Here is a 25,462-nt window from a genome sequence, read left to right as displayed (position 1 = left end):
CCGACGTGCAGCTGGCCATCTTCGCCAACATGCTGGGCGTCACCCTCTTCCTCCTGGTAGTGCTCTATCACTACATCTCCATCAACAACCCCAAGGCGAAAGCCAAAGACGACTGAAGAATGCATCGTAAAGGAGATTGCCTGTACATAACTATGAGAAGGCAAGCCCCCAAATCTTCTTCTTGATCTTTGCTTTCAGTCAGCATGATCTCAGACGTTCAGCTTGCTATCTTTGCCAACATGATGGGGGTGTCCCTGTTCCTGCTGGTGGTTTTATACCACTATGTAGCAGTCAACAACCCAAAGACCAAGAGGGAGGAATGATGATAAGCCCTTGCTGTAGAGTGTATTTGTAATTTCAAAGGTAAGTGAAGCCTGTTTTGTAGGGAGTGAGGAAATGCACCTTGCCTGTACTGTTGTACTTGAGAGAAAATCTGTTGTTCTTTTATTCCATGATTTATAATGGCACATTCTGGTCTACTCAGTTGACCTTTGAAAAAGTGGAGTCCTAAATGTCATCTGATACATGTGCTTAAATGTCCTTTGTTTGTGAATAGTAAACTAACAAGTTAACTAATTTCCTTCTAAGTGTTATACTTATGAGCACATATTTATTAAGGGGATGATACACCATTATTTGCTTCTGAAGAGATGTACATGTAATATGTAGTTGTTATTATTTGTAACGTCGACTGCTGCAAGAAACAGACGAGTCTGGAGACAGCTTTCTATCTTCATGTCTACCTTGTCCCCCACAACGACCTGGAGGTCAAGGGACTAGGTAGGTAGGTAGGTAGGTAGGTAGGTAGAAGTTATCTTACTTGGCAAGCAATGGGCCATGAGCACCTCAAAGTCAAACTAACTAGTTACTGACTCAGATTTGTGTTTTTTTCTTTGCCACAGATGATGATGTCCCCTGGCAGCTGATTGGATGGATGCTGATGACTGTACAGACAGATGATTGGCTGGCTCTTCAACACCTCACACAGCAGTTGACTGGTCAACACCCGGATTTCTCACGAGTTCAGCTATCCACTAAACCTATCATTTACAGCTCAGGCTCTTTTCCTGACTTCAACAACAGAATGTGTCTGCTGCCCACAGCATATCGGTTTAATGCTGACTTCCAAAGTAGCATTACATAAAGGAAACAAAATTTATATGTCTAAAGATCTATGTTTGGTCAGGTTGCCAACAACATGTTTCGCTCAATCTGTCAAAGACACAGATCCGTGCATGTACTTTATTTGGTAACTTATAGATGTCACTGTCAGAATAGACAGGTACAAAAGATCCTATGTGATGAATGCATTCCATCTTTTAATAAATAGTCCTTTCATACAATAACCTCAAAGTGGTTTGTGTCAATGTGTTAATCTTTATTGACTATTTGTGAGAAGAATCCCAAATTGTCACTTTATTGTTGTCAATTTATTCAACAATTTCTCATGGCTTTGTGTAAAACTGAGCTGATGCTCCTGCTACATTCAAAGTTCACTGCAAAGTTGTCAGGTACAGACAGCTTTCATGCAACAGAATGTATACATGATGACATGGTCTGAAAGAGTGACACAACTTGACATCACAAAGCCAATCAAAAATTCCAAGCTGGAAGATTTATCCAAACATGGATTCTATCATGGTTGAATCCAGATGTGTACATCTAGTTGGTATTCATTGACTTCATTGATTTCTTTGTCTTAGACTTCTTGCTTGGCCTCATAGCACGGAAGACTCTGTTGGCACGAATGATGTCAATTGCCTTCCCTCCAATGGCCACGTTGGGTCGCTCCTGTTCTTTCTGATGGCGTGCGTGGATCTCGTGCACAATGTCCGGTGTTGGAGGCATGGTAACTGGCTGTAACTTGCTGTACGGGATGGAGGAGTACACTGCAACCTGTAGTGAATGTAGAACATAAACCATGTGACGGATTCAGGGGTAGAAAAGAGAGGAGAGATGGAGCCTACAAATGGGTAGCCTTGTAGTTATCCTTTCATCCTTGTTAGTTTTCCATGGCTCCCATACTCCCTGCTTACACGAAAAACTGATAAGGCACCCAGGCTGGCCAATCCAATGATAACAGTAGTTCATACATGTATGTTATATACTGCATGGTACATGTACAACTGATATGTTGTAAGTTGTGAAGTTTGACTCACTTGTGTCTGGAACTGCCTTAGCTTCGGCAGACGGGGAGACATGCGGTGTCGAGTTTGAGGTTTGTACCCACCGCGCAGGATGGCGCTAGACTGGATTGGCCTCTTCTATAGGAATTTACAGGGATAAAAGAGGTGGTTTTAGACAATTTCCACCAAGTGAAATAAAAAACAACAACATGGAAACAAGTCAGAATGCCAGTTCTACTTTAATGATAGTTTTCTCCAGCCTCCGATGCAGACTCCTCCTGGCTGTTTTCTTTTTCAAGTTACGGTTTTATACTACATTTTATATTACATTTTTTTTTCTTATTGCTGGCCGTTCCGGCTAAGTTTTCTCTTGCTTCTTCTAAATTCTTTCTGGACTGTGTCCTTTGTTTGGCTATACAGTACCTGGAGTAGATGTTCAGAACTTATCTTCTGTGGAAGTGGTGGTAAATGTGACTTGTCCATGTCCATCTTCAGTACCTCCTCCACATCTGCAAACCTGACCTGTTGATCAGATGGTCTGTATGTGACTAATATTATAAGTTGCATAATCACAGAGGTAGGTAACTGATGGTAAAACTGGCTCTGTGCAGCCTTTCTCTTACTGGTACATGTACATTGATTCTTAGTGCATTGGTAGACTTTTAAGTGGCAGTTTTTTTGAGAGCCAGGGCAATTTTTTTTTTTCTGTATTTTTCTCCCCAAAGATCTTTCCTTTTCCACCCCTTGGGCATACAAAAGAAACCCATCATGGACAGTCTGTGGTGAGTGGTGACGCTGGGTTTGAAACCATCCAGAAACACGATACATAATGCAGAAGGGTAAGGGCCCTGTAACATTTGTCATGTGATAGGTATTAAGTGGGAAATTAAAGGCAAACTGTCAAAACTGCCCAAGAAGATCACTTGTGACCGATAAAATCTAGTCTTTGTGGACAGATGTTCACCATAGACAGGATTCTTACTGCTTGTGTCATTGGGAATGGTCCTTGCATTGGTCCTTATCTAGAAGTGGTATCTTGAACAGGTTTGACTGTATCATACGTTATAGATCTGGATCAGGTGTCCTACTTTAACCTCATTAAATTGAGGATTCCAAGCACGGTACGTAAGACGTACACAAGACTGTAAGGTTTGGTCTGCTCACACCGGGAAGGACCCCTACTCTTTTTGATAAGTGGCAGGTTCTTTAACGTGCTCGAGGTGTGGCTCTCCTCAAACCCAGGACCTCCATTTAAAGTCCTATCCAATGGACGTCCCTAACCAAAGCTAGGTGCTCATTTTCACCTGAGTAAGGAAAGTCGTGAAAAGTGCCTTTCCCAAGGGCATAACATCGGTGACATGACAGGATTTTGGTTCTTGGCCAAACACGCTGCCGTTACACCACACGACCTCCTAAAATTCAACTGTCTCCTGAGAGGCTAACCTTGTTTGCTTTGTGTTGTGCTACCGCCTGTGCCTCCTCCATCTCTGCATCTGGTGGAACTTCTCCACGTTCAACTTTTTTCCTCCATTGTATCTTCTCTCTTGCAACCATCATCAAGATGTTGCGAGCCAGTCTGGAAAGCATATGTAATATCTACATTATTACCTTCGCGACGAATGGTTTCGTCGAGTAGGTTATTCGACGGTGCTTGTCTGTGTGTCTGTTAGTGAACAGAATAAGTCGAGAACGCCTGGATGGTTTGTTGTCGTAGTTGGTGTGTCGGTGTGTATGTGGCAAATCTCAAGATGATTAGATTTTGGGCGAAGTGTTTTGCATAATTAACGAGAAAAGTGTAAAAATGTGTTCAATTGTATGCTTTACTATGCGTTCTGGTTGCGATGTGTGGGCTGTATTGTTTCAGGGGATATTGATACGGGTAGATGGGGGGCAAAGTTGGTCATGAGGGGTCATGAGGGGTCATGAGGCAGGCAGGAAACGTCAGTTACATGTACTGCCAGGGACAAATTGGCTATCAGCCAGCTGTAGGGCAGATACAAGAGATAGGCTTGCCCATATAGGCAGTAATGCTTTAAAGCACTAAAACAAGGGCTCAGAAAAGGATTCACCTTAATTGCAAGCCCCAAAAATTCTTATGCACCAGAAAGCCACATCTGTCTACTTTAGAATCATGCAAAGAAAATAGACAGTTGACCAGCTCGTTCTCTCGTAACAGCTGACAGACGAAAACAATCGTCAAATTTGACCTACTCCCAGCCTGGAAGAGTCCACTCGGAGCATGTGAAACCAAACCACAAAGATATCTCCTTACACCAATTAAAAGACTGAAACATACAAATTTTGACCAAAGTTGGATATACACGGCCTTATATGAGTAAGAACAGTCATTAATGCAGTGCCACAGCATGGGAATACCGAGCATGTCTGTGTGTCTGTTAGTGAACACGATAAGTCGAGAATTCTTGGAAGGATTGTCTTGGTATTTGGTATGTTGGTAGGTCTCGATGAAACCTGAAAATGATTAGATTTTGGGCCCCCTATCGGCTTGTTACGGTACTGCAGCGGAACTTCCTGTTATGATATCTCGTGTTGTGGACATGCTATGGAACTGATTTTTGAGTGGTAGATAGCTCGTTGGGCAGAGAGTAAGTGGTATAGGTTTGGGCCCCCTAGCAACTTTTTTGGAACTGCAGGGGTAGGTTTTGCTTCAGACTTTGAAAGGGAATAACTCAAGAAGGGCTTGATAAAAGGTCATGATTTTTTGCATGTACATAGCTTGAGCGATGATGTACATGATTGGATACTTATTATGCAAATCAGTAACTAATTTGCATAATTAATGAGGAAAGTTTATACATTCATCAATTTCCATGATAGGACTCGCAAACATGTGACATATGTAACTGAGGAAGAGAGAAATATTAATAGATATCAGCTATGCAAATGAGAACCTCATTTACATAATTAATGAGAAAATAATATAACTCGAGATCGGCTTGATGGATGGTCATGATTTTTGGTATGTAGATAGCTTATGTGATGCTTTGTATGATTGGATGATAATTATGCAAATCAGATTATAATTAATGAGGCAATTTCAAAAACCTGCTGTGTTCCATGATATGACTATTCAAATATGTGACATTTGTAACTGAGGAAGAGAGGAATGTCAATAGATAGAAATTATGCAAATGTAGGCCTAATTTGCATAATTCATGAGAAACTACTATCATTCCATACTAGTAAATAACGGCAATTTCATACTTGTTGCATTTAGAAGTTGTGTGAATGTGAACACCATTGAATCAAATTATGCTAATAAGGAGCTTATTTGCATTATTGATGAAAAATGTTAGCATAACCTTCTTTGTTAAGCTCATAATCATAACAAGGAGGTTTGGACAACTTATGTTATTTGGGTGAGGAGGATCAACTGGTATGATTTTTGATTGATGAAAAACACTCCTAATACGTCAGTCATAAAGGTCAAAATCATTTCGCGAAGGTATGAGGTCGTAGAACTCTTGTTATTATATCAAAACAGAATGCTAGCAACACAATCTACGTTGCACAGATGCTGCTGCCATAGTAGGAGTTCATAGACATAGGCTAAATGAGGGCTTCAAGAATTATGTATAACAACAAAGATGAATCAGTCTAGCAAGGAAGAACAGAGGATAAGAATTCTATGGAACCTGCCAGTGAAATGGAATTTTCCTCTACATAAGAATTTGATCTTTTCTGAAAAAAAATGTGGACAGCAACAGGTTATGATGTCACAGAAAGGACTCCAAGCCATACTAGGGGAGTCCGTTCTGTGATGTTGTGACCTATTGCTAATTTGCCCCACCAAAGACCACACAGTAGACAGTTGATTTAAAGATAACATACTTGTTTTCAGAAGACCAAATCCTTATGTGAATGATAGAGAAAATTTAGTTTCCCTGACACTTTAAAAAACATCCATGTATTTGAGAGCTGAATGTAAAAATTCTGAAGCATGTCACAGTCACCTCCACTTTGGACGTATCCCTCCATACAGCACTTTCAGAGTCGTTGCAGAGCCCACACGGACAATATCCAAAGGTGTTTCCTTGGGCAACCTACGGACACGCACCGGCTTGTCAAGCTTTGCCCACGGGTTCTTCTGTCCAAAAGTACCTATGAGTAGAAATGGCAACTGAGAAGGACATGAAGCATTGCAGTTTTGTTTTACAATGAACAGGCCTACTTAATAGGGCAGTCATTTCATGCATTCTGGATTACATTCAGACAGTAACAATTGAAGTACATTTGTACCATTGATTGTGTTTGTTTGATAAGTGTTATAACAGGACATGTGGAAAACAATGACAGCCCGCCTCAGTGAAAGGACTGAAAAGCAGCACAGATGATGATGATAAGTGTTAGGATTGAAAAGGCACTGCGCTCCCAACTCTGCCCCCTCTTTTTCCAGACACGATTGACAGTTCACCAATCTTTGCTTGTCTGAAGGTAATCATTGATTAACTGTTAATCTGATATGATAAGTTTGTCAATGGGACATATTTGAACACAATTTGTATGTCTCATACTGTAGGGTGAACTCACCTATGTATCTGCCACAAGCAGTCCACAGACGGATGGTACAGTCAGAACTCGCCGTGGCGATCAGCTTCCTATCCTCCAGGTACTGTATCTCCACCACGGCTTTGGTGTGGCCACGGAAGGAGTTCAGCAGGGGGGGAGCTGTTAGGTTTGTCCCCCGCTCGTCGATGTCAAAATCAACAGGCAAATGGTATCCCATGTCTACGGCATAATAACGTGTTAACGATAGCTTGCAAATACATGTAGTGTGAAGTTCAGTCATGAGTTTCATGAAGGGACCAGGTTCTCTAGTTGTAGTGAAAAGTCAAAATATGGGAGTGAAAATTATTTGATTGTTGGTCTAGCAAAATGTCAATGTGTGACCACTACAAATTATTGTAAACACAAGTCATCACCTTTACTCTTTCTTTTTATCCCACTCATCTTCAGGTTGTACACATAGCCAATATCTGATTTAAGAAAGGGAAAAGAGCTCTGGATTTCCTGGTCCTTCTCATCATTGGGTGGTGGGGGATTCTTGATGCAGTATCTGCGGATGTCCCAAACCTGAAAGAGAAATGTGCATGTACAGTACTAGGAAACATGTCAGTAGAATCAAGAGTCGTCCCCATTTTTAAAAAAATCCTAGAACCAACAAGATGGATTGATTTGGACTTATCAACTACAGTCAAAACTGCCCAAGAAGACCACCTGTGGGACCGATCTGGTCTATTTGGTCTATTTGGACAGGAGCTCACTATACACAGGCTTGTGTGAATTGGAAATGCCATCGAAAGGGACCACCAAAAAGTGGTCACATTGGCCAAGTGGTCCTTACTTAGAGGTGGTCACTTGTAGAGGTTTGGCTGTAGATTTTTCCACAAGTCCAAGCTGTGTGACGAGAGACAAAGCTCTTCTTCAAGTCTTACCTTGATGTACCCTTCTGTGTCTCCTGTCAGCAGAAGGTCATTGTTTGAGTCTGTTGCCATGGTGAGGATGCCGATGTCTTTCTTGGTTGAACGGAACTGTCCCAGCATGCCACCCTTGTGGTGGATGGACCATGCTCGGACCCATCCATCTGCCCCGCTGGCCAGCAAGATGGCCGTGTCCTTGTTGTTTTCCCGTGTGGACAGGAAGACAATCTTGTCTACGGCCACGTTGTACTTGCTGACCTTGCGGTGTGTCTCTGCATAGTACTCTGGTTCTGGTTCCAGACTGGGTGAACTCTGATCCGTCCCCGCTGCAGACATTGAAGCAAAAGAAGACAAAATGTGCCATAGGTCAAGACCATGAAAATGCTTTCAACTAGAGTAATGGAAAAAAAGATTGAAAATGACATTGACAGCTCTAATCTCTTTACATGGGTGTCAGCTCAAATACAGCTGTATTTTGCTTTTCTAATAACTTAACCTAAGGTTAAATACATTTCAGCGCAAATGTCTGAAATCAATTCTTGGCATTTCATGGCGAGACCATGTTACAAATGAGTTTATGCCAAGAGCAAAAGTCGCCCCTCTTAGCACAATTGTAATGAAAAGAAGATTAACTTTTGCCGGCCATGCATGGAGGTTACCCGAGCACAGAATGACTAGAATTGCCATGACCTGGAAACCGAAAGGCACTCGTCCGAGAGGACGGCCTAAAGTCATTCTCAGATGAACACTGCAAAATGACGGGAAGAAGCTGGGATTACATTCACTGGAGGAAATGGCAGTACCAGCACAAGACCGCAACCTTTGGAGGAGAAGTATCCAAAGCCAAGTAGACCTACATGTATGCAACAAAGTTGCGGGAGGATCTAAGGTCTAGGGTAAGGTCTAAGGTTAAATCCTACCTTCGTCCCCCAGCATGCCTCCCCAGCCTATGCTAGCTTTTCTCCCATCAATCTGGTCAGGCAGACTCGGTGTCTCCTGATCCTCCTGTCCATTGTCTGGATCGCACTCCTCTTGTTCACTACTAGTCTCACACCAGTCTGGCTCTTGTGTAGGACTTTTTGACTGGATTTCAGTCTCCTCCTGCACGTTGTTGGTTGGTCCAGGACTGGTGGCCTCAGACTTGTGGTACACTGTGTATCATTCAAACGAAAGGTATGACAAGCAGCCAGAAGGTTTGATGCATTAGAGAGTTCAATCCTCTTAGATGGAGCATGGGTTTACTTGCAACACAGCCTGCATTTCAGACCACAGGATCTCAGCTGCTACATTCAAATTGTAGCTGTGGAGTCACATCCTTACAAAGCATAACTTGAACAAGACCATTAGAACTTGCTTGTTTTTAGGCCCAGCTATGGAGGCCTACTGATCACTGATAACATTAAAGGCTGAGGCAGAAGTAGCATGTACTGGTTTACTAGTACTAAGTTGTTCTGTATTGAAAAAACACCTAAAGGTTACTAACCCTTGGTCAGATTTTCCCGTGAAGTTTCCCCCGGTGTACCGAAGAAGATAGGAGATGTGGGGAAGGCACCATGGAAGGCATTCAGACGACACAGGACATGACCAGAGTCAGCTGACCATAGAATGATGTCCTGTGTTTAAGTCAAAGGCAATTTTTGACTTTGTTCTTACTTTCTGTTCTTAAAGCAAAATCCTGTCTCCCCTGAGCCTCTACAGCACTAATAACACTTTGTTGGGAATGTGGTATGAGAATGCATTTAAGGCTAATAAACTCTTCACCTATTTCTTGACCACAATCAATGTAATAATGAAACAAGTTAGACCTTTTGAACACCACAAACCATTGGAATGCATTGCACAGGTGTAAAGTCCTCATTGCATTACTTACCCCATTGTATGAGCTTGTAGCCAGAATGGACAATGGGCTGTAGTAGGAGGAGCACAAGATGTCCTCTCCGTGTCGCACAGGCCATATCTTGGAATCGTCTTCCTCATCACCTTTGGCATCCCTACAAGATAACAACATCGATAGTATCTGACAGTTCCTTACAAGCGTCACTGTGCCGTCTAAGAAGAAATCTCCACAATCATCATGTTTGCTCTGACAGGCATTTCCATCTTTGCCTTTGAATCATCGAATTCTATCAGCTATTAACTGGAGTAAAACAGATTAGTTACTGTAAATTCATTTACTTTTGCAGTAGTTTTATTTTGTGGTAATAGGTAACGTGGTTTTTCGCAGTGTTTCAAATTTACGGATTCTGTAGTACGGTAGTCATACTAGAGAGATGTATTTGCTGCTATGAATTCACTGTAGAGAATTTACTATGAAAACCATGAAAAGAAAACCCACTGCAAATGTTTGGAGATTTACAGTACAAAGATGGTATGTATTTGCAGACTTACAGGTGGCACACAACCCTTCTATTCCAGCCTGACACTGCAATGTGCTGCTTGAAGCAGATGATGCTTTTCACCTGTAAATGATAGTGGAAGCATTTAAAAGAGCCACCTAGCATTTTCTGTTCAAAAAAATTCTTTTTACATTTTTTCCCCTTGTATTGTAAGAATCATCTGAGAATTGACAACAGCTCAGTTACATTGAAAGTTATTTAAATATTTAAAGTGTACACCCACAGTCAACTCCAGGTTACATACACACAGTCCCCTGCATGTAAGATTCAATCGTGTTTGTCCACTGCTTTTCAAAACTCGCAAAGCAAATTGTAAAGTAAACTTTTGATCCCTCCCTTTCACAAAAGGGCTTGACCCATCTTTACCTAAGTACATGTACCAGCATGTTTGGAAACTACTATTGGGGGCATACAATGTACCTGTTTTCCGACACCCATACATTTCAACACCCCCCTTAACCCTAACATGGGGATGTCAGGACGTGTAGGAGCATAGGGGTGTTGGAAGATATGGGCGTCAGAACATATGGGCATTGGAACAACATTTCTATCCCATGTACCTCACATGTATCCACATGATCAAAGTCCTTCAACAAAGCGCCATTGTTGAAGTTCCATATCTGGACCTGGCCTGCCTTTGTCCCAGTAATCAGGCGACGTTCTGGATCAAGGAAACAGTCATTTGTCAAGATATCTATTTATCTGGGGTTACTGGCATATCCTCACTGTCATTGTGTAAAAAAAAAGGAGCTGTATTTCATATTCTTGTGCCTGCTGTGGGTTGGCAAATTAAGGGGAAACTGATCAAAGATCATAAATTGATGGAAAATGTTTTTTTTTTTACAGTGGAGGAATCTTGTCTCCATCTAACAATCAAATAAATATAAAATGTGCATCTGAAATTAAGGTAGGTAAAGTTTACAACTCACTGGTGGGGTCAAAGCATATGGCCGTAATTTCAGGACAGTCTTCTTTCCCGTGGTGTATGGAGAACTGGATGACCTTCTCACCATTGTCGATGTTCCACACATGGACCGTGTCATCATGGCTAACACTCACTATCTGCATAGGGTATATCATAAACTTGTTTCTATATGGAGAAGGATTGTCAACACAAAGAATTGGACTTACCAAAATCATTGTTTCTACATATATGTACTAGCACTGTACGGGGGGCGCCATAGACTTTCTGCACCTTATGATCCTCTGCTCACCAGGTCACGTGTCAAACCTGCATAACGTGACGTCAGTGGATTGCTCATCCCTTGATAAAGACTGAAGTTGGTTCAGTCAAAAATTTGGGTCCAATTTCTTGTGTTGGAAATTGCAGTTTAACTTTGATACATAATGACTTCTTCCAACACAGATGAACTGTCAAGTGATGAGTTATTCTATTGGTTCTGTCATCTCTCTATCTACAATATCTGAATGCCTGCAGGGTGTAGCTTGACATGTCAATGTTAATAAAAAAGGTGTTGTTAAAGAACTGACACAAAAATGTAGGCAGTATTCTAGAGAGGAATTTGACAGCAGAGTAAATGAATGTGGAACTCTTACCACGTCAAAGAGATCGTTGTATAGGATGGAGCAGATGGGCTGTTCATGTGACATGGTCTCCAGGGCATCCTTGTCTTCTTCTATCTTCACACGGTCAAACACAGCAAGCTGGGGAGAAGGAAAGGAAAGGAAAGTAAGTCACCAGATCACAGTGCTGCATGTCTACCAAAAAATGTGTATATTCCCCTTCAAAAATGATATTTTGAAAAATAATGCTCTGTTCAGCACCGAGGATAGGACCATTTATCCAGCCATTCGTGTTTGATGTTATTCAGCACCAAGGACAGTGTCATCCATCCACGTATGGCTGGTTGGTTTGGTTCAGCGCCAAAGACAGTTCTATCCATCTATGGGTAGCTGTTAGTTCCCAGGACCAGTGACAGTGTTATGCATCCAGGGACAACTCTATCTCTGACACCAATATGTTCCGATACCCGTATGTTCCAACGCCCCTACGTCTAACACCCCTATCTTAAACGCTTGGTTAGGGTTAGGAGAAGAACATGGGGGTGTCAGAACTAGGGGTGTAAGAACATAGGAGTATAACCACGCATCTATGTATGAGGAAATGGAACATCAGTTTTTTGTATCTTCAGTGTCTGTATACACCTTGAAGACTTGTACTCACCATGTTGTTGGCTAGGATGATGGAGTCAGTCTTCCTGCTGTAGCAGGTGACGTTGATGGGGTGGTGGCCCATGGGGACGTTCCTCGCTGGTATGCTCTGAACACAGTTGTGCTCTCGCACATCCCACACCTTTATGTTCTGTGAAGTGGAGAACTGGTTGTGAGTGTCCTCTAACCACTGGAAGGCACACTAGTTGTTATGGCCCACTGCCAGGAACATTGTTCAAGGGGATTTTTTAGATCACAAGTGTACACACATGTCTTTTTTCATTGAAAGACAAATTGTTGCATAATGAAAGAGATCACATTTCTGCATGTGTGTCTCCATGGTCAATGGTGCACCAAAGAAAGTCATCGTCCACCAGCCTGGAGTCCAGTCTTGTTAGATGTAGCTGGCTTCCAATGGTTGCTACACCACCGTAGCAACTGTTGGAAGCAGACTAAAGCATCAATTATGCAAATTAGGCCATTGTTTGTGTGATTGGTATATGTAGATATTCCACCTGCCATAAATTACAAATGCCACAAGTCCTGTTACGGAAAAGACTACAAATATAGATTTTTCTCATTGATTATGCAAATCAAGTCCTAATTTGCATAATTTGCATTTCAAGACTGGACTCCAGGCTACCTGCCCATACCTTCCCCTTGTCCACCGACACAATGTGCTGGCCCTGGTCTATCCACATGACATGCAGCACGGCAGAGCCGTGACCACGGAACACCGTGGTGGCCTTGGTGGTGACGTAAGGGTTCCATATACGTACTGTCCAGTCCATGCCTCCAGTCGCTGCAGTAAGGAATGTCAATCAACTTCAAATGAAAATGTCAACTATCAATAGAATGCCACATCATGTACATTCTCCCTGGTGTAGGGACATGGAGCGAGTTACTATATGCTTTACTTAACCATCTGTGCAAAATGTATACAGCTTCTTTGTATGCTCATCAACCAGGACAGAGATATTCAATATGATATTATCATGCCCTGTTCATATATCCACCTATGGAGGCAAATTTGTATATAACTCTGTGCAGAAACGAGACAATATCATACATTCCTGACACAGCATCCTCTTACCAACATATTGTATTCTAGAGCATTAGCATGTACATTATTCTATAGATTACTTTTACTGTTAGAGTAACAGGTTAGATTAGTTCTCTATATTTGTCAACAGTTAGCAATAGCTCAATTCTCATGTGCGTAAGTTGCCATACATTGTACCAGTTACAATTGTCGCGCAAAAAGTTCTTCTAAATACACATGCTCATCTAAATACAGGAGCCATTTAATTTGTAACATTGATAAATGAAAGCAGGTACTCAAGGTAAGATTAAATTCTATAACTATTGTTTGGCATTCAAGTATCATGCCATAGTTGATAGAAGGATGTTGCTGCTTGTTACTTACCAATAACATTTTTGATGTTACAGAAGTCCACAGAGCACACCCCTTTCCTGATCTTGAAGAATGAATGCCTGTAACATGCACAACATGTATCACAATCAGCCTGAGGCAGCTTTGAGACTGTATGTTTCTTTCAGTTCTCTTGATTTTTTATTAACTGCATCATTTCATTCATTATGAGATAAAGCATGAAGTAACAAATTACATGGATCAAATTGTTCATACGTCCTAAATGGAGTTTACTTACATCTTCTTCAGGTTGATGTCCCCTGCAAACAGTGCTGTCTCAGTGTTCACAGAACAGGACAGGAAAAAGTCAGACTCGCTGCAGTACATCACTCTCTTCACCCAGTCATTGTGTATCTGAATTCACAAGCAAGACAGACTTATTTCAGTGAATTCAGGTTGAAAAGGCAAGCAATGCCTTCTTTTGAACTGTTGATTATAAAGTGACACATAGTTTGGGAGTGGTTTCAAGTAAGTTACAGGTTACATTACTTTACTCAACCTCATTATTAAAAGCAACTAAACTAGACTTAGCTTGTTGCAACATTAAACTGTACTGAGAAGGAAAACATTTGTGGTACATATTACACTCACATGGATTTGATTTGAAGCATGTTTCTGACCATGAAATTCAGAATCATTTAATTCTTTTTCATTTTAATCATAGACACATATATTGAGGAAAACAGACAGAGAACAAGAAACTAAGCCTAGTCATATATAGAGACTTTGTTTTTTCCTTACATGATGCTGCACTGCCTTTACACCCTTCACAGCACCCTGTTGTAGAGCAGCAAATGGGATCCGCTTGCAGCCTACAAAATAGGAAGAATGACAACTGTAATAAACACATTCAAGACTCAAGATAAACTGTTTCAATTCATGATGATTTAGTACAACAAATACCTGGTGTACTAATGATCATATTATGTAATTGTACTTTCTCTTATATCACATTATGTTTCCAGTAAAAGCGTTGATAATTGTGAACTGCATCTAAACAAAATTGCCCCATATGAATACATGTACATTCATGCATGGCGCAAAATACTGGCATAAGGACTAGATATCTTTGTTGGATACAATGAAAGTTCCACCATTCATCCCTATCACTTCTCAGCACCAGTTATGGATGAATAGATGGGACTGTCTTTGGTGCTGAACCAGTCTAACCAGCCATACAAGCATGGATGGGACTGTCCTTGGTGTTGAACGAAACTAAACAGACATATAAGCATGGATGGGACTGTCCTTGGTGCTGAACCAAACTAACCAGCCATATAAGCATGGATGGGACTGTCCTTGGTGCTGAACCAAACTAACCAGCCATATAAGCATGGATTGGACTGTCCTTGGTGCTGAACCAATCTAACCAGTCATACAAGCATGGATGGGACTGTCCTTGGTGCTGAACCAAACTAACCAGCCATATAAGCATGGATGGGACTGTCCTTGGTGCTGAACCAAACTAACCAGCCATATAAGCATGGATTGGACTGTCCTTGGTGCTGAACCAAAGAAACCAGACATATAAGTATGCATGGGACTGTTCTTGGTGGTGAACAACACCAGCCATACACACATGCATGCCTGTGTTTACCTACCGCCTCTGAGAGCCGACTCGCCGGACTAACCAGCCATAAAAGCATGGATGGGACTGTCCTTGGTGCTGAACCAAACTATCCAGTCATATAAGCATGGGTGGGACTGTCCTTGGTACTGAACAGCACCAGCCATGTATGATAGTGTTTACTTACCGCCTGTGAGAGCGGAGTCTCCAAACAGTCCAGCACCGCAGGCTTCAGAGAAGACAATTATGGAGACGTTCCCACCAGCATCCCCCATCAGCAGCATGCAGCTGTTCAGGTTATTGTAGTCAAACCTGAAGCACGAAAAAAATCAATACACACATATCATCGAATTTTATTGTAATTACTTGTATTTCTTGCTCTGACCAAAAATTAGATAAGAAATTAATAATGCACATGTAGATGCGACAGAAAGAAGGTAAAATGTACCAGTAGTCCATAGTCAATGCAGCCTTGTCAAGCGCTGTGATCTGGAACTGCAGTTCGAACTTGGTTGCTGAGCAATCATAGAAACCTGACAAATAAAGAGATAATATGAATCAAATATACAGAGAGAGGTACCATGGATGGTCAAAGGTACGTCTGCACTTTTGTCTTATGTATCTCTTGTGTATCATTGCCACCGTTAATGTTTAAAGTCTTTATGAAACATTTATCGCTTTCGTCATGTCCTTACCCCTGTGACTTACTTATTTCACGCTCTGATGACGAAATAGCCACCATGTTGACGTTTGCCATGGCAACAAGGTCCGTCAGCCATAGGGACATCGTCTTGTCGCGTGACTGCTCCAGCTGGGGGGGGGGTAGTCTTTAGTCATTATTCATAAGGGATGTTCCTGTATTGCTGTAGCTCAACTGGTAGCAGCCTCAAGGTTCCTGGTTCCAAATAGTTAGTAACTGGGAGAGCTTGGTTCAAATCCTGGGACAGAACATCTCGGTTGGGCTGAGCCCTTCTTTCGGAAGTTACATAAAATGAGGGTCCCTCGATATCGAGGTGCCACGAACACTAGCAACCCCTCCCTGTAACAAAAGCAGCAAGGAAACTTGCTGATCTATAGATGTGCCACTGGGCACTACAAGTTGAACAAGAACAATATTGTTCATAGCTTTTTATCTGGGTAAGCGCGTGTTTGCTTTGAATAATTGACTCTATCGAAATAAAAGAGAAATATAGAGGGCAACATTCCACTGTCCTTCTTTGAACTGAACTGGTGCTAACCGTTACGGTCCGTTGCAGCGCGGTCATTTCAGAGTTCCAGAAGTTGATAACGCCCTCCTTACTCATGGTGATGTAACGGCCGCCGGGGTTGTCCGCGTCGTTCGCCGTTACACCGTGTCTGTTGGTGAGCAGCTGGTAGTACGAGATAGAGTTGATTGTGTCCCGATGAGCACTAAGAGAACAATATGTAGCAGCTGGTTAAAATATGTTTTAGAGTAGACTAGTATTAATTTTTTTCATCACTGATAAAGAGTGCCAGGTAGGCACTTGAAATGTCTGATGATTTCATACTGTAATCCAGTGGTATAGATTGAATTACAATTTCATTCTTCAATTTCCTGGATTCAGAAACGTGCTAGTATTATTGCATTGGTTGCTTTGTCATTATTGCTATACATTGTACCGTGTACAACTGTCGAGCAATAAAGTTCATTCACTCATACATTTTCTCAAGGCAAATGTAATCACCGAAAAATGGCTCAGTGTTATTCCTACCAAGAGTATCAGCTGACCAGGTACCATCTGGTTAAGTATACCTGCCAAATGCAATCACTGAAAATGATAAGTGTTATTCTTCTAGGTTACATATCATCAGGTCGTTTAGTGTAATATCATAACCAGCTGCTGCCGTAACGTGTGATTGCGAAGCTGGTGTGCTGCTGATCAAGAGTTTCAGATGAATAGGTGTCAACTGGTTAAAGTACGCCTGCCAAATTCAATCGTCGAAAAATGGCTGCTTATGATTAGTGTTATTCTTTTAGGCTACATGTATATATCCGGTCGTTCAGAGTAATTGTGTTACGCGTAGGGCGGTTACTAGAATGCCGACTATACAGATTAAGATATTCTACACAATCATCTACTAAAGTCGTCAAAAACCGTATCTTTTCCAGCTTTTGTTGCAACGACTTCGTCAGCAAAAGGATAAAAGACTTCTGAAATCAACTACTCAGGGAGGAAACGTCATAACATGTCCGTGTTGCTCACAATCGTTAAAGCCCATGTGTACAGACACTATCACAAGTCAAAAGTCTCAACTACCATCATATAACGTTAACGGAATTGTATCATGCGCGTGCTGCAGAATCCAGGCAGTATATTTATGGACAACTTAGCATCTGTACCTTGGAATTCCGCGCAGTGGCATAGGGAACGGCACCTCGCGGAAAGTTGTGGACATAATGTCCTTCTCTTGATATTCCAAAAGCATGTAGGACAGGTATTCATCCTAATGGGAGATGGAAAACACGATTTAAAAAACAATTCCAACATGTATGGTACGTCAAAGACAATGAAGATGACCAACATGGATCGTAAGATTTTAAACTTTCCTTTTGAAACCATGACCCATGCTAACATTATACCATCCGCAGAGTTTACTGTCTGCAGTGTTACATTTTGTTTTTGAATTGAGGTTGCAAATTACAAATGACCATGGATGATTTCGCATTTTGACCCTCCTGCTCTCTGATCCAAACGAGACAAAGATAAACGAGCTTGAGCTCGTGAGCGGTGCCGCAACGCTTTGCCCCATAATCCAATAATTTCTGTTGTTGTTGTTCTGATGTTGTTGTTGTTGGGTATAGTTACAATCCCTACCCAGTCCACGGTTCCGTCACAGTTGGTGTCGACCTTCATGAAGAGGATTTCCAACTCGTGGTCGTCCACAGTCTTGTTTCCCATGGTTCTCTTGATGGCCTGGCGGAACTCATCCGGGTCCAGCCCGCCTCCGCCATCGTCATCTGCCTCCTGTAAACACAGAACTACAGCAGTTACACTTCAGATGTAAAAGCGGTCGAAAGTCAGACAGAGGACAAATCATGACGCTCTTTCGTTTGCTAGCTTGCTAGCAGTGCAATGCGGCTTCGCTACCGCTCGCGTATTTAGCCAAGCTCACCGGGGCATCCCTATTCTTCTCGATGAGTGTGTTGGGTTCTTTTACGTGAGAGAATGATCATTACTATCATTTCGATGGAATCAGTTTAATATAGCCACCAAAACTCACCACAATTCTTAAACGTTTACAGACGAAAAGAAGAAAACTACAACACTGTACACGTTAACTTCCCAAAACCTACTCATCACAGAAAAAGGTAGGACACATCGTCTTCCATTACTTCCACAAACACGTCACCCCACATAGCGTTCATTTGCCATTGAGGGAACTTGGTCAAGAAAGCTTTCGCCAGCAAGCAAGACGATGGCTACTAAGTGTAGAGTCGAGGGCCAAGATGATTATTATCCTTAACTACATGTGCGCCACACTTAGAGCAATAACATCTTAGTTTGTACACGACTACACTCTGGCACTAACATGGATTACATTATGGGAAACCTTTTGAAAAATGACATGAACTAGCCTCGAATATCTGCTGTAGTTTCTGCAGGTGGTCATTGTTCATCTGGTCCTCCAGTCGCGCGTAGTCCCCGTCTACTTCCTGGGACGATGCGGACCGCGCCCCGTGGTGCATGCTCATTCTGCTCGACATCTAAATCAAGATATATGCTAGAGAATATAACTTGGACGGTGTGTGCCGTGTCCGGACCCGTTACAACATTGTATGCATGTTGTTATTGAGTTAGGGAGAGAGGGACAGAGAGAGAGAGAGAGAGAGAGAGAGACAGAGAGACAGAGAGGAAAGGAGAGAGAAAGAGAGAGAGACATCTAAATCAAGGTATCTACTAATATGATTCTACCAGGGTGCATAATTCCACCACCCTGAAAAGAAACGTCCAAACAGATCTCCAACCCAACGTCCTCCAGTATAACGTACTCCTGTATATCTAAACTGTGCATACATGTACCTGTGGGGTGCTGCGCTAGAGATCTCTCAAACCCACTGTTTTTCAAAATGGTGGATTCATGTAACCCGGCGTATTAATATCAATGGACTCAGGTTACATTCTTCTCTAATAGCATACAACTGTGCATCTGCTGAGACATTTCACTTCTGATCAATTCTAAATACAGGCAGCTGCCAAAGACAACGACGTTTTTATCAGAAGGTCTGTTGTCTTTTTTGAAGTTTTAAAACAAACTGCTTTTCCGACGAAACATCTACCATCTCTTTAGCTAGCTCTGCTAAAGGTGGTCTATTAACTAGAAAATCACGTTAAGAATACCAGAACACTGAAGCATAAGAATGACAGTTTTCTCAACCAAAAGCAAAAAGCATCTTACTTTGCAAAGCCCTAGCTAGATATCAATGCTATTACTATAATGCTAACATATACTCTGTGAAAACGCAACTTTGACTTACCGTTCGGTGGCCTGTAAGATTCTCTGGTTCCAAAGCTATGTTACTGGCTTTTCGTCTTCCTTGTTATCATCATTCTGGAACATCATTGCGGTAGTAGTAACGTGCTTTGCGCACTTTCTTTCGCGTTCTCGAACAGGCATCTGTTGCGTCTCTATGAGTGATGTTATAATGATGCACAGCGTGTTTCTATTATGAGAAACAATGTCGACAATTGTACCGTTGTTGTACCTTGATGATAGGGTTCAGGTAAGGTAAAGCCGTCATCATCAATTCAGATTAAGCATTGATTCTTTTGCAAGTACCTAGAAGTGTAAGACGACTTTGCTACTGCTCACGCTTTCAGCCAAACATACCAGCCACCCCTACACTTTCGGGATAAATGTGTTGGATATTCTTTTATGTGCAGATGTTTGACGCAATAATCTACTTCCTGCAAGTTGATTGTGACATCACCCTTTTTGAAAAACTAGTAATAAGTTATTGCTGGCAAATACGGACAGGTTCGAATTCGCGTTTTAGTGTAAATTATGTTGAGATAAAATTTTAAGTAGGTAACATACTACTAGAGTAGTATCTTGTGGGAGTAAACGTTACATGTTGTTATTGATCTAGACAATGTGGGTAACACTCCATTGCCCATTCGGCCTTAACAATGCTATAGGACTACCTTAAGCTTTTTTCGATGGACTTCTATACAGATTTGTAGCCTGTTTATATCGTATACAGTCATTACTTTAAAAATTGCGGAGGCAAAGCTGAAGAGCGGGATGTGTACGAGACATTTGAAACATTCCGGACGAAGTGTTTTTTGCAGACGAAGAGGTGGCCTTAGTGATATAATTGATGTTTTCGAAGTTAGCAGCTTTGCAGTCGCTCAGATGATACGTATGTTTTTATAAATCATTTGGCAGACAAGGTTGATATGCTTTTTTCACGCACGTTATTCCTTCAATTGTGACACTTAAAACGTCTATGCGGTGCTTGGTTGATGGGCGTGTTGTCAACAGATATTTTGACATTTACCTTATTCGTTATTTTCCCTCTTCCAAACAAACTTTTTCTTACATATAGTAGTTTAATCATACGTATAGATTATAAATAACAGTGGGCCCAAAATGAAACCCGGAGGGACACCAGAGGAAATTGGTTTTGTATGCGAAAAGTAGTTATTAGAGACATGCTCTATTTGATGGGTAATCTTTTAGCCAGTTACCATGGCAGTTTAGAGATCTGCCTCTTCTTCAATGTTCAGCAAACCAATAGGGCCCAAAACTGTGAACTGATGCAAGTTTGCCAAAGATATTAGGAAGATAATACATGCACAACAAGACTTTATTGCACTAGAAACGAATGGCAAACTAAATGGGAATAATACAGAGAATTGAAATTCAATATTAGCTACGCAGGTCAACAATTCTGGAAACAATCCTTACCTGGGCTAAATTACAGAAACAATAATAGCGAGGATTTACATAATGAAGTGAAGTGCAAACGCTATAATCTACGTCAATGGTCAAGATAATCGTGTTAAGTTTTAGTGCCAGAAATGTCTTCCTCAGTAGCCTTCGCACCTGTCTGGATTGAAGACAGGAAAGAGCACCAAGAGTATGAAATCAAAGCTCAATAACTCATACCAACATCTTACAACATTGTATGAATGATGATTGTGACACAGTGCTTCTGTCTTACGCTGTGGATGTGAAGTGCATGAATACGTCTTGTAGAAATGTACAAACAAGCCTACCTCTGTCCTTGCTCCTTATCCAAACTGCTCAATTTTCTTATTCCAGATCAAAATATGTTTCCGAAGTATGTCGAGATACCACGACCACGGTTGTTCTGATCCTAACCTTTCCAAAACTATTCTACGGTCTCGTTTCGTTTCACTGTTCCAGAGACTGTGAATTGTTTCCAGTCCCTTCGTTCGGTGTCTCATCACCAGAGCTGACTTTACCTGCACTGGCTTGTACCGTCCTGCCATGCTATCTTCGGACATGCAAGTGGGTTCTTCAACGTGAACTGGTCCGGAGTGTGTTCTACCGTTCCCGCATCGGTCCCGGTGTCCACCGTTGATGTAGGGACATGCGCGTCTGCTGATTCTTCATCCATATCCAGTTGTCCTTGACGAGTTTCTGTTATGTCCTTTCCGGAACATGGTGTTGGTTCAGCATGTACTTCTGCCCTTACTGCTAGCTGGAATAGTAGCTCTGGATCGGTCTTATAGTCACGGTATTCTGTACAAGGCGCTAGTCCTGGACCCATGCCTGCCTGTGCTGTGTGTTTTTGTGCTTGGTCGGAAGGTACGTCTTCCGCCAACGGCGTCGGGCCTTCTGCAAAGGTTTGAGCTGACCGCGTCAATTCTGTCCTCGGCGCAACTTGCCCCGGACCGGTGATAGCGGCCATCTCTACGTCCCGATGTCGCAGTGCCGGTACCACCGGTTGCAATTGGTTGGTTCGCCATCCACACAGCTCCTTACAGGCTCGACGAAACTCTGGGAACCGAAAGCTGAAGATGGCGGGGTTGATCACGGATGATAACGTCAGGTACAGGAGGATGGCTACGTGATCAGCGATAATCAGGGATTGTTGTGACATTTGTTCTTTGCTGATCAAAGCTCGTCCCATTGCCACCTGGAAAATGGTAGTAACTATGGCTCCAGTCCAAACAATAGCATGCGGCACCATCGTTTTGAATGCCTTTGTCTGGAAGACCCACAAGTCGCGGTTCACATCCCTTTCCTGTTGTCTCCTGGCTTCCTTGAAGACGCGGTAATACAACATTGGGATGGCGAGAGCGGCAAGTGAGACGACAAGGAAGTTGATGTTTAGGAAAATGGCAGTGAAGGAGACACCGTTCACGGGTTCCCACTCACACGGCAGACTGTATTTGGGCAGTCCGCCTAAAGCCCCACATAATATTCCGAAGACCAAGGAGTAGGCCCTAATGGTCAAGATACCCACAACCACACGTTTTGTGGTGACTTTGTTATGATAGTGTAGGGGATCGCACACAAGGTAATACAGATCTATCGCCATCATGAGGAATGTACCACACATAGATGTCAGAAATGCGGGCCCTACCAGTATTCTAGCCGAGCACCACAGATATTCCCCTCTGACATCTTGTCGTAAAAGTGCGTAGATACGGATGGGAATCAAGCAACTGGTGAAGAGGACATCGTCTATCGCCAGGTTGCAGCGGAGAAAATGGCTTGGCTTCTGCAGGTACTCTTTTTTACAAACCAAGAAAATGAGCAGCAGACCGCATCCTACCGACAGAGCCAGGCTGATGATGAGGTATGTCGTCTGGAAATCGCGAAAAGTTGAGCCGAGGGATAGAACATGGTTGTAACCGTCTTTTGCTGACGGACCATATGCATCTGTTTCTTCTTCCATCTTAGCTGCATTCGTCTTTCGGAAGGGACGTAAAGTGGGGGTCCCGTGATCGAGGAGGTGTCTCGAGCACGTTGAAAGACACTACAGCAGCCTCTTTGCTCAGATGAGTACCTACTGGCCGTACTTCAGATGGTAATATGAATATTGATAGCCAAAAAAGGATGTCAAACACATCGCTTCATGAGGAATCATACTCCCTGTATATGTCGTGTAAGCTGAACAATTGAACGAGACAGCTTAGCCGCAGCTGTATACTCGATGGCAATTAATATTACTGGCCAGGAAGCTAGTAAATTCATTCTGGGGCTGAAACGTGATATCTTACCGAGAAAAAATATGATTGGTAATCAGGCCACAGCAAGTAAATTTTATGGATGACATCCTCTACAGACGGGATGCAGACTCCACACTTAATACGAGAGGGCTGAAATAATATGAAAAAAATAAGATGGTTAAATCTTCAAAATAGACACCATAAACGTTCAACATTAAACATGGTATCACAGCCAACAAGCCTGTATTGAAAAAGTACACCAAGTGACACTAGTTTGGTAGACTGGTATCTGTCTTACCAAGTTGGCAACTAAACTCATGGCTTCCACACTGGTGCCACTTTTACGTATACAACTATCAAACGAGTTTCACTTCTACAACTACAGTTCAGTCATGGCTACCGGCACTAGTGTCACTTCTACAAGTACAATCAAGGCTACCACACGACACATTTTCCTTTTTTGGTACTTTCTCGTCACGCTGACCATCTTCGGGTGGGAAAAAATCTCTTTCTTTTTCAAAATCAGGCTAAAATCAATGAGCACGCTGATGTCATCCGTAAAATCTACTCGTTGCTGCCCCTACGGCTGAATAAGCTATGGGAGAGAGTGAACGAGTGAGTGAGTGAGTGAGTGAGTGAGTGAGTGAGTGAGTGAGTGAGTGAGGCCTTACCGAAGGTACCGAGAAAAATATTGTTGGTAACAACCATTGTGTATGAAGATGAACATTGATAACCAAATAGACTGATGTCGAAGGTATTAAGTGGTATGAAGTATTTAATAACTTGTAATTATCAACCATTGGTTACAGGTTGTTTCGCTACATTGTCAGTTCGCTACAGTACTTTTCGCTACATGGCAAGTCGTTCCGCTACATGGCACAAAGTTCTTTCGCTACATTATAATGTTATTTCTCCAGATAGACTAGTATCCTAAGAAATGGTTTTTGTACAAACACGTGTTGTCAATGAATGGAATCGGACGATCGCGGATCGCGGCCGCATGAAGATGTGAGCCAGATGATTTTCATACGGAGGGTGGCTACGTTTCATACAGCGTGAATAGGGATTCAAGAACGTATTTCAAATACGCGTGCATTTTAGGCACGGATTTTCTCTGCAAGTATGAAATTCCAGATATCTACCAGTATGGAATTACAGTATTTATCTGTAAAACAATGACCCTTTATTTCTCAGTTACATATGTTGCAATTTTGAACTGTACCATTGAATGGAGTGGGTTTATAAAATGCCCCCATTGTTGATTATTCATATTAGATTCTGATTTGCATTATCATCATTTCATTATATCAAATAACACTTAAGCTATCCACATAATAGAAACAAGTGTACAGGTTTGGTTGTATATACCTTTGTGGTTTGACCACAAGCTGTCAGGCGGCCCCTATGGAATATTCGACCCCGTTTCGAAACTAACAGGTGTAAGCTGCCACAACATGCCTAGAATGGAAATATAGATTTTCCTCTTTAGTTATGCAAATGAAGTCCCAAGTCGCATAATTGATACTTCATTATGTATATCTCTGTCTAAGCTACCTGCATATTAAGTACAATGGCAATCCGTCGTCACTTTGCTCAGTTATTCTCCTTGAAAGATTTTGACAAAACTGCCTCTGCAGTTCCAGAGTAAGCTGCTAGGGGGCCCAAACCTACACCACTTCTTCCTTACATCACAAGCTATCTGCCAAAGAATCAAAAGATAGAAAAACGGAAGTTCTGTTTCAGTACCAAGGTCATATACCAGGGGCCCAAAATTGACCTAGACTTTTGTCTACCCAACACCTACCCACATACCAAATATCATTGTAATCCATCCAGAGGTTCTTGAGTTATGCTGACTTCAATAGTCCGGAAACACAAACACACAGACACACAGACAAACAGACAGACAGACAGACACACACACACACACACACACACAGACACGCTCAAAACAATGTTTCCATTTCTCATAGAGATAATAACTCCGGTAACCGAACATACATTTTAGTCAGTATTTTTAGTGATTCGTCGTTTGCAGGGCCATATATTTAAGTGTATACCAAAATATGGCAACCTGCACATGTGATATTTCCTCATTTACTCATCAAAGCATACTCAGTCTGGTAGATTTCAATCTTCTGTGTGTGTATTCCGGTAAAT

The 25,462-nt window shown here is 42.0% G+C and overlaps 2 protein-coding genes across 5 annotated transcripts; both read right to left on the bottom strand.

Moving 5' to 3' along the window:
• Nucleotides 1–1,357: 1,357 nt before the first annotated feature.
• On the bottom strand, nt 1,358–19,710 carry LOC136427729 (WD repeat-containing protein on Y chromosome-like). Of its 4 annotated transcripts, XM_066416843.1 has the most exons (28): nt 19,633–19,710; nt 18,733–18,861; nt 17,972–18,121; nt 17,497–17,600; nt 16,373–16,544; nt 15,843–15,945; nt 15,583–15,667; nt 15,322–15,446; nt 14,309–14,379; nt 13,806–13,921; nt 13,562–13,629; nt 12,789–12,937; nt 12,149–12,286; nt 11,521–11,628; nt 10,893–11,025; nt 10,524–10,624; nt 9,956–10,026; nt 9,438–9,558; nt 9,051–9,180; nt 8,488–8,718; nt 7,583–7,893; nt 7,070–7,220; nt 6,678–6,875; nt 6,101–6,248; nt 3,570–3,702; nt 2,550–2,648; nt 2,160–2,264; nt 1,358–1,896 (listed from the first exon to the last, which is right to left on the bottom strand). In XM_066416843.1, the coding sequence occupies exons 2-28, from the start codon at nt 18,859–18,861 to the stop codon at nt 1,663–1,665; spliced, it is 3,684 nt and encodes a 1,227-aa protein (XP_066272940.1). In that variant the 5' UTR covers nt 19,633–19,710; the 3' UTR covers nt 1,358–1,662. The 4 variants fall into 4 exon arrangements, with proteins under 4 accessions (XP_066272940.1, XP_066272941.1, XP_066272942.1 ...); XM_066416844.1 differs by lacking the exons at nt 10,524–10,624; nt 10,893–11,025; XM_066416845.1 differs by lacking the exons at nt 17,497–17,600; nt 17,972–18,121; nt 18,733–18,861; nt 19,633–19,710 and having other exon boundaries at nt 16,435–16,521.
• A 1,247-nt stretch (nt 19,711–20,957) lies between these two features.
• Nucleotides 20,958–23,132, bottom strand: LOC136426734 (olfactory receptor 1L8-like). Its single transcript, XM_066415474.1, has one exon. It carries the CDS (start codon nt 23,026–23,028, stop codon nt 21,583–21,585), a length of 1,446 nt encoding a protein of 481 aa, XP_066271571.1. The 5' UTR covers nt 23,029–23,132; the 3' UTR covers nt 20,958–21,582.
• Between the last annotated feature and the right edge of the window lie 2,330 nt (nt 23,133–25,462).

The sequence above is a fragment of the Branchiostoma lanceolatum genome, chromosome 2 (assembly GCF_035083965.1).
Source record: "Branchiostoma lanceolatum isolate klBraLanc5 chromosome 2, klBraLanc5.hap2, whole genome shotgun sequence".
NCBI lineage: Eukaryota > Metazoa > Chordata > Leptocardii > Amphioxiformes > Branchiostomatidae > Branchiostoma > Branchiostoma lanceolatum.
Note: the sequence above shows the minus strand (reverse complement) of the source record. Positions and strands in the feature narration are given on the sequence as shown.

Bases quoted from the DNA above. Each gene is read 5' to 3' on its own strand.
- LOC136427729 (XM_066416843.1), bottom strand. From the start codon at position 18,861: ATGTCGAGCAGAATGAGCATGCACCACGGGGCGCGGTCCGCATCGTCC. The intron at 12,287-12,788 runs GTATGGGCAGGT...TCCACTTCACAG, and splicing joins TGTCGGTGGACAAGGGGAAG to AACATAAAGGTGTGGGATGT. The intron at 9,181-9,437 runs GTAAGTAATGCA...ACTTAAACACAG, and splicing joins CTACAAGCTCATACAATGGG to GACATCATTCTATGGTCAGC.
- LOC136426734 (XM_066415474.1), bottom strand. From the start codon at position 23,028: ATGGAAGAAGAAACAGATGCATATGGTCCGTCAGCAAAAGACGGTTAC.